Source organism: Trematomus bernacchii, unplaced genomic scaffold (genome assembly GCF_902827165.1).
Source record: "Trematomus bernacchii unplaced genomic scaffold, fTreBer1.1, whole genome shotgun sequence".
NCBI lineage: Eukaryota > Metazoa > Chordata > Actinopteri > Perciformes > Nototheniidae > Trematomus > Trematomus bernacchii.
Genome location: NW_022987807.1, coordinates 934,820 through 943,852, shown reverse-complemented (window position 1 = coordinate 943,852; position 9,033 = coordinate 934,820). Strand labels below are relative to the sequence as shown.

General features: G+C 39.4%; 2 protein-coding genes and 3 non-coding genes across 6 annotated transcripts; 2 read left to right on the top strand and 3 right to left on the bottom strand.

Moving 5' to 3' along the window:
• On the bottom strand, positions 1-74 carry trnai-aau. Its single transcript has one exon. It is a non-coding gene; the product is annotated as a tRNA-Ile (tRNA).
• Positions 75-830: 756 nt separating this feature from the next.
• Positions 831-4,178, bottom strand: LOC117498731. Its single transcript, XM_034150878.1, has 2 exons — positions 4,063-4,178; positions 831-3,004 (listed from the first exon to the last, which is right to left on the bottom strand). Exon 2 carries the CDS (start codon positions 2,942-2,944, stop codon positions 2,282-2,284), a length of 663 nt encoding a protein of 220 aa, XP_034006769.1. The 5' UTR covers positions 2,945-3,004; positions 4,063-4,178; the 3' UTR covers positions 831-2,281.
• trnai-aau lies at positions 4,163-4,236 on the top strand. The gene has a single exon. It is a non-coding gene; the product is annotated as a tRNA-Ile (tRNA).
• A 434-nt stretch (positions 4,237-4,670) lies between these two features.
• On the bottom strand, positions 4,671-4,744 carry trnai-aau. Its single transcript has one exon. It is a non-coding gene; the product is annotated as a tRNA-Ile (tRNA).
• Positions 4,744-8,146, top strand: LOC117498730. Of its 2 annotated transcripts, none has more exons than XM_034150877.1 (2): positions 4,744-4,810; positions 6,628-8,146. In XM_034150877.1, exon 2 carries the CDS (start codon positions 6,688-6,690, stop codon positions 7,348-7,350), a length of 663 nt encoding a protein of 220 aa, XP_034006768.1. In that variant the 5' UTR covers positions 4,744-4,810; positions 6,628-6,687; the 3' UTR covers positions 7,351-8,146. The 2 variants fall into 2 exon arrangements, with proteins under 2 accessions (XP_034006768.1, XP_034006767.1); XM_034150876.1 differs by having other exon boundaries at positions 4,755-4,844.
• Positions 8,147-9,033: the final 887 nt, after the last annotated feature.

Below are 9,033 nucleotides of genomic sequence, written 5' to 3'. Positions count from 1 at the left end.
CATACAGTGCGGGTATCGAACCCGCGACCTTCGCGTTATTAGCACGACGCTCTAACCAACTGAGCTAACCGGCCATGGGTAGTCCTAGTAGTGACATAATAAAAGAATCAAGTAATAAACGAAACCTACTGAACCGAAAGGTAAATATCCCTGGTTGGTATCTCGTTAGGGTTAGGTGTACAACTGTTATATAACATGCAGCAACCTAACGTTCAACACCCAGTAATGACAAGTTTGGTCTTCAGCTTCTCAATTCACTTTTAATTGAACATTATATCTGTCAAATCATCAAGTAAGCCATCAGAGTAAGATAAACTGAAAAGAATGGCATGTTTATTATATTTCTGGTGGGGAACGCACAGGAGCATTAATGAGCTAGATAATTGCAAGTAAGAAGAACATTATAATCAGTGATTAAGTGATTTAAGAAACTGAAATTCATTATTCCTGTATTTATTTATGTTTTTATTCATACATTTATTTATGTATACTTGTGTCATGTTCGGTCCTCCATAATTAAAACCATATATGTAAATGAAAACCTTTGAGGACATGTTCTTTATGCACTCGCACGTATCAAAATGATTTATGCAAACATGTTTTTATTTGTTCACGAAATGTGATGCGGAGCTACAGATCTTATAGGAAAACCTATTTGTTTAAATATTGTTCACACATTTATAGATATCAGAATGTATATATTCATAACGTTTTCACACACAGAAATGGTGATACATAGCTACAAGACATTTGACCCTCTATTGACTCCATACCAAAATAAGAATCATTTAGCCGATGTTTAAAAATAACCTTTTTATGTGTCTACTTGTTTAAACGTCTTTTACCTACAACAGTACTTATGGGATGATTACATGAGAAGTGCAATATCTTAAATCTCCAGTAGGGGTCACTGCTCAATAACAGTTGACAATGTGCAGCAGCTTTAGCCCAGTGATTCAGATCATTTCTTTCCATTAAAAGACAGGAACAATGGAGATGGATTTACAAATGATCTTCCATATTGATATGAAGTTAGGCTTGTCATTATGAACATTTGTACTCATGAGTGTCCAAACACTACAATTATCGGTATTGATTGCATTTGAAAGCAGATCACCAGCGATCTGTAACGAATTAGCAACTCAACCCTGCTGTTTTGTAAAATGCACGTTAAATACATTTTTCTCCACAAAATGTTCTTTGGCAAATTTTTAAATTAGCACACATTTTCAAAAGATGCATCTTAACTTAAATCTAGAATAAGAAATACATATCACAGATTTTAATGAGGAAGCTAGTATCGACTAGCTGAAGAAAAAGTGCTGAAGAGACTTCATGTTCACACAGCTGCTGTAATGAAGTGGGGGGGGGGGGGGGGGGGGGTGCAGAAAGGCACAGAGTGGGTTTCCTCCATCACGTCTTCACACCTCCAGTTTGAACTGGAAAGAATTGGTGCTCCATTTGTTCGTGTCACAGGTGGGCATGGTGCGCTCTGTGAAGGTCACGTTACCCGCTGCGTCTATCAGGATAATTGTGTTGGTCCTTAAGGGGGCAAGGAAACAGGAAACAAGCAAACATACACAAGAAATAACTAACAGAAAACGCTAGAAGACACATTAAAGAGCACAGGCAGGTGGCAGGATAACACTGAGGACAACTGGGATAATTTAAAAGTCAAATTGGAGTTTAGCAAACATGTTTATCAATCAATCATTACGTCATATGGCCAACCTTTACAGCGAATGAAGATTTAAAGGCGCTCTATAATACTCATTTTCAGGTTCATATTTCTATGTAGTGTCTCTACTGTGACATGTCTCCATGCTTTAATGTTCAAAAAGCTCTTTATTTTTCTCATACTGCCTGTGCTGCATTACCTCTGTTCACCCTCTGTCTGAAACCAGAGCCCAGTCTGCTCTGATTTGTTAGCTGGCCGGCTCTGCTGTGATCTTAGAGATGTCCCGCCCCTTAACCCGTCACGTACAATATTGGAACATGTATTGGATGTTACAGAAGTAAACAAAGGAGTCCAATGGAGGCATTTCAGGCAGGGAACACAGAGATATTAGCCTTTGCAGAACATTTACATGCACATAAACCAATATAACACACTACAGGAAAGGGAAGGTCCTAAAAAAGCATATTCATGCCCCTATTATGGCTCACAATATGTTGACTATATCACAGAGTGGGAAGGGGTAGGGATCAGTTTGAAATGTCAACAGCGCCTGGCTAAAGGACACTCTGACGGCTCTGGCATAGACTGACTTCCCTCACCCCGTCAGGGTTTGGCTGGACAGAAATGCTTGGACATGAGAATGCAGATGTTTTTCCCACACTCCCAGCACTGCTGCTTGATGTGTGGAGCGCCCTGCTGGGTCTTTCTCTTACACAGTGAACACACCTCTGCAGCACCCTCACCTCCTCTTCCAGATGATTGTATCAGAAGCTCTTGAAGTTCTTTCTGTATGGAATCATTTGGTGCCTTTGCGATGCCTACCACTTTCACTCTTTTGGGATCAAACACACAGTCCTCCTCCAGGCCACTGCGCACTGCTAGGAGGCCAACTTTGGGGGGCACCCAAGCAGTGTCGTAGCCATGTGAGTGCCATGTTTGCTGCATGGGATGGTTGTCCTTGTCAATGCGCTTGACACGGCCAACGCGCACATGTACCTGAAGGACAACTCGGTCCGTAGGATTACTTTTCAGAGGATAAGCTGTCGCCTTTTTTATATTACGACTGACATACACGCCCATTCCCAGCATGCCCTTTGAAGACTGTTTAAAACCGTTGGCAATGATGACTCGTGCACTGGTGATGCTGGTCCCGTGGTACATGGTGTAGACGCCCCTGCTTTGGGGTTTCTGGGACGAGTCCAGCTCCAAACCAGGAAAAGAAGCGCCATCGTCAAACACCTCCCAGCCGGAGAACTGCACTGACATCCTGGTTCAGACGTGTGGCTAATGGAGGATGTTGTAAAGACTCCGTAAAGATCGGAAGTTCTGTGAGATATTAAAAGGGAGATGTGGCATTATGTTAGAATTAAGATCAATCAGGTTGTTACCTTAACTTAACCCTCCTGTCATGTTCGTTTCTCCCCCCTTACTTTGGTGATTAAACATTAATCATCACCAAACTTTATTTAACACCCCTTATAATCTTTAAACAATGTCTCAGACTACTGGTTTACATGATTACTGCACTGAATATACAAAGAAAAGACAATGAACATGTATTCCAACATTAACATTTTGTTGATTTGTCCGTACTATCTGATGGATGAACATAATCTAGGGTTACCCATTCATTTCCTATGGCGTTTTAAAAGGTTGACTAAACCACTCAAAATTCAATGAAAGTTGTGATCAGCAATTGTATATGTTCAAATAAATGCCTACTGTGAAGGTAATCATAAGGCATTCAAGCAATCAAAGGTAAAACACAATATTTATGAGCGATGAGGGTTAAACGAGTCAAGCAAAAGCAATGAGACAGTGTGGCTAGCTTGGATTCCTTCTGTGTATATCTATATTGTGTATTCTTTTTTAAATGTGCCTTGATGCCTCTTTTGTCACATTAAAGCACTCTGAATCCTTAAGAGGTTGTATACAAATGAACTTGCCTTGCCCTGTTTCGCTTCCTCCTTGTGGGATTTTACATTTTAACTTGCTAAATCACCTGTATTTGCTTCCTTGTCAGAAGTGAGTCCATCTTGTAGCTTGTCATAAATGTTGCTAACCTTGCTGGTTGTATTGCACTCTTATTCAGTTGGTCTGCCTTTAAAATTCACATTCAACATTACACTAACTCTATGAAACATTACTTGATAGTTTATTCAACTATAGCTGCAGTCCGTGTGTAACAGAAAAGTAGGTTATAAGTCAAATACAACTTTAGACATTAAGGAACACAGTAAGAGTAAACATTGTAGTTTTTGTCAGCCTGAACATTATCACTCTGATAGCCATAAACTGTTGCATGACTGATGTTATTTTATTGACTTTCTCTATAAATCTAGCAAAGTAAAACGCATTAACATGTTTAAACTATGAAATCTTACCGTCAGTAAGGAGTTACCAGCCAGGAAGATTTACCTTTCGGTTCCGTAGGTTTCGTTTATTCCTTGATTGTTATATTACGTCACTATTCGAATTAGATATGGCCGGTTAGCTCAGTTGGTTAGAGCGTCGTGCTAATAACGCGAAGGTCGCGGGTTCGATACCCGTACTGGCCAATGTATGTTTTCTCTCACACGTAAAGTTAGTAACATTTGACCAGAGTATCAATCGGGGGAAAAAAGCGAATTAAATTAGTAAGTAACTGCAAATAAGTGTCTATCTAAACACGGAGTTATTTAACGGGTTAAAAGTATTTCTACAAATGAAAAATTACATTTACAATAGAAATAATGTCTGTGTTAAGCAATACATTTAGTTATTATTGTATTTAGTTTAGTGTTTTTATTTTTATTTTATTCTTTCTTTATTATGCATTTATTTCTATTGTAAATGTCATTTTTCAATTGTGGAAATAATTGTAACACATGAAATTACTCCGTGTTTAGATAGACACTTATTTGCAGTTACTTACTCATTTAATTCGCTTTTTTCCCCCGATTGATACTCTGGTCAAATTGTACTAACTTTACGTGTGAGAGAAAACATACAGTGGCCAGTACGGGTATCGAACCCGCGACCTTCGCGTTATTAGCACGACGCTCTAACCAACTGAGCTAACCGGCCATATGTAGTTCCAATAGTGACGTAATCAAACAATCAAGGAATAAACGAAACCTACAGAACCGAAAGGTAAATATCCCTGGCTGGTAACTCCTTACTGACGGTAAGATTTCATAGTTTAAACATGTTAATGCGTTTTACTTTGTTAGATTTATAGAGAAAGTCAATAAAATAACATCAGTCATGCAACAGTTTATGGCTATCAGAGTGATAATGTTCAGGCTGACAAAAACTACAATGTTTACTCGTCCTGTGTTCCTTAATGTCTAAAGTTGTATTTGACTTATAACATATTTTTCTGTTACACACGGACTGCAGCTATAGTTGAATAAACTATCATGTAATGTTTTTCGAATTTTAAAGGCAGACCAACTGAATAAGAGTGCAATACAACCAGCAAGGTTAGCAACATTATTGAGAGGCTACAATATGGACTCACTTCTGACAAGGAAGCAAACACAGGTGATTTAGTAAGTTACAATGTTAAATCATACAAGGAGGAAGCAAAACAGGGCAAGGCAAGTTCATTTGTATAGACCAGGGGTGTCAAACTCAAACACACAGTGGGCCAAAATAAAAAAATGGGTACTAGTCGAGGGCCGGACTGGTTCAATGTTTATTGCAAAACTTATTGAAATGAACTTATTGCACATATTAAACCTAGAACTAACAAAGCTTAAATTATTGCCTATAAAAACAACATTAAACATTAAATAATCAGTTGCATTCATTTCTTATGGCTCTATCTGCAGCTTTTCCAGAGTCATTTCTTATGATTACATTTTTCCACAGGCCAACAACAGCTTCAAAAAAACAACTTCCCTCAAAGAGAAAACCAAACATGCTCTGTTGTCTCAAGAAAAAAAGTGCAGAAGGAAACATCCATTGAAACTCTGTTTGCTGCTCTGTGATGCTAGTTCAAGCCAGATACTTGGCATCTCATCTTGGGTGCAAGTTCCTCAATGTTTGGGGTCAGGCTCTGAGCTGAGGAAACCCTCAGGATTGAGTGAAGGTGTGCGTGCAATATACCGGCGGGCCAGATCTTAAAGTAATTAGAAATTATCCTGCGGGCCGAAATTAAATCTACCAAGGGCCTGATTTGGCCCCCGGGCCTTGAGTTTGACACATGTGGTATAGAACCTCTTAAAGGTGGGGTAGGTAATTCACTTCAGAAACACTTTTTGTAATATTCCATGGAATGCTCTTAACATCCCGATAGCAATGAATAAATTAAATGCTTTGACAATAAATATATACAAATATTTCATCTGTGGAAGCCGTGGCGCTGTACAAAGCAAGTTCAATTATCTGAGCAGGCCCGGCTAAAATAACTGGATGGCCTACCAGCCTTCCATCTGTGCACAAACTTATCTCGTGCCCTCATTGGTCATGTGCGCGTTCGTGTGTGATGGAGGAGGGGCTCTGTAAGGAAGTCTGAAGGAAGGGGCAGATTTTTTTCGGTTGTGTACTTTCAAATTCTAGCGCACTCGAGCTGATTTCTCCATTCTTACCTACCCTATACCTTCAAGCATTTAGAGTGCTTTAATGTGACAAAAGAGGTCAAGGCACATTTTGAAATAAATACACAATATATATCAATTCACAGAAGAAATCCAAGCTAGCCACACTGTCTCATTGCTTTTGCTTGCCAACCTCACAACCCTCATGTTGTGTTGCCGTAAAATCTGACCGATTTACCACCTTCATCAATCATAAATATTGTGTTTTACCACTGATTGCTTGAATGCCTTATGATTACCTTCCACAGTAGGCATTTGAACATAGAAAATTGCTGATCACCACTTTTGTGACAGGAGGGTTAAGGTAACACCCTGATTGATATTCATTCTAACATAATGCCACATCTCCCTTTTAATTTCTTACAGAATTTCCGATCTTTACGGAGTCTTTACAACATCCTCCATTAGCCACACGTCTGAACCAGGATGTCAGTGCAGTTCTCCGGCTGGGAGGTGTTTGACGATGGCGCTTCTTTTCCTGGTTTGGAGCTGGACTCGTCCCAGAAACCCCGAAGCAGGGGCGTCTACACCATGTACCACGGGACCAGCATCACCAGTGCACGAGTCATCATTGCCAACGGTTTTAAACAGTCTTCAAAGGGCATGCTGGGAATGGGCGTGTATGTCAGTCGTAATATAAAAAAGGCGACAGCTTATCCTCTGAAAAGTAATCCTACGGACCGAGTTGTCCTTCAGGTACATGTGCGCGTTGGCCGTGTCAAGCGCATTGACAAGGACAACCATCCCATGCAGCAAACATGGCACTCACATGGCTACGACACTGCTTGGGTGCCCCCCAAAGTTGGCCTCCTAGCAGTGCGCAGTGGCCTGGAGGAGGACTGTGTGTTTGATCCCAAAAGAGTGAAAGTGGTAGGCATCGCAAAGGCACCAAATGATTCCATACAGAAAGAACTTCAACAGCTTCTGATACAATCATCTGGAAGAGGAGGTGAGGGTGCTGCAGAGGTGTGTTCACTGTGTAAGAGAAAGACCCAGCAGGGCGCTCCACACATCAAGCAGCAGTGCTGGGAGTGTGGGAAAAACATCTGCATTCTCATGTCCAAGCATTTCTGTCCAGCCAAACCCTGACGGGGTGAGCGAAGGGGGTGTTGATGATTAGATTTGACTCTGATATTGAAACATTTTTCAAGATTCAAGGCTTTTATTGTCATTTGTACATAGCTACAGTGTAGTTATGTTGATGACAATCTTAGGTCGCAGGCTCCTCCAACAGTGCAACACAATAAAACTGATAAATACAAGTAAATACAATAAAATAGAATAGAAGTAATGCCATAAGAGTCTATATACAAGTGATACATAATTCGTAAGTTGCAAACAGGTGAATGTTATGGATGTTCTTAGTTCAGGTGTTTAACAGTCTTATGAATGAAATATGTTTTAGATTGACTTTTAAAATCTGTCCAGGGACTACAGATGAAAAATAGCCTCTTGGCTAACTCTGGCACATTTACAGAAATGTTCATTAATGTGCACTGTCCCTGTTAAATAAATGAATAAATTAAAATTAAGATTATGGCCTGTGGAATGAAACTGTCCCATAGTAACATGTTTAAATATGTATTGCTCAATGTATTTTGGGGATCTTTTGTAAGTTATCTATAAAATCTCATTCCTGAATTGACTCTCATTTAAAGTCAACTGTAGCTTGTTCGTTTTATAGTTCTACATATTATATATTTTATTGATTATGCTCTCTTATTAGTATACCATTTTGAACACATGCAAAGGACACATAACACATGACAAGGCAAAAGGATGTTTTCTCTCCAACATTTGACATTCATTTTTTTGGGATATATTTGTATGTAAAACATGGGACTGAAATAATTTGCGAAAACCAATAAATGTCATTATAATCTAATCAAACCCATCATGTATTTTTGTTTTTATATGATTCCATGTTGTTAAGAGACTCAGTAAAGCTCATTTCTATAGTGATGCCATCAGATAAAGCCGTAGCTTTACGATTTCATACTTTTTATCATTATGTTGTGCAGTGTGAAGAATATTAAGTGGCATTTGAAACACTTGTTTTAACGAGTCCCAATAGGACATGCAAAGAAATAAGAGAGTCACAAAGTGGTGCTGAAAAGAAACACGTTGGAAAATATTTAATTCCATATTGTGCTCAAAGGAGACAGGCATCCCAGCAGCGGCCTGAAGTCTAAGTGAAGATAAGGAAGAGAGAAAATGAACTTGGCCTTGCTTGTATAAGCTTCTAGGCACACAATACGTCCTCCCAGATTTCCCAAGGCTACCAGCACATCTTGAGCCAGGTTTCCTGAACATGTCATTAGAAAAAACTGGACTTAAGCTCCTGTTTTTTACACCACAATTACCACAGCCTCGATTGTTCCATAAGAACAGATGGAAGCAAACCACAGACCTACAGCTTTGCTTTGTACCCCTTATAGATAGAGGTTTCATCAACAATCTTAACAGTTGGGTTTGTATATTTGAAGATCATAATCTGTTTTACTTTTTAAGGACAAAACCTGTTGCAATATCTCAACTGCGAACTAAAGAAGCAAAGCAGACACGTACATTCGTTTAAAACATGTCTCTCCAAAAATCCCATCCCTTAGACTCCTAGGCGTTCATTATTTTAAGAACACGTTGGTGGTCCAGAGGTCTATGCATTGGATTTTCATGCAGGTGTTTTCAGGTTCAATCATCTTTTGTCTCCTGCATACTGATGTTAAATCTGGAGAAATTGTTCCCACCACTTTTTCTAACAAAGTGACACCC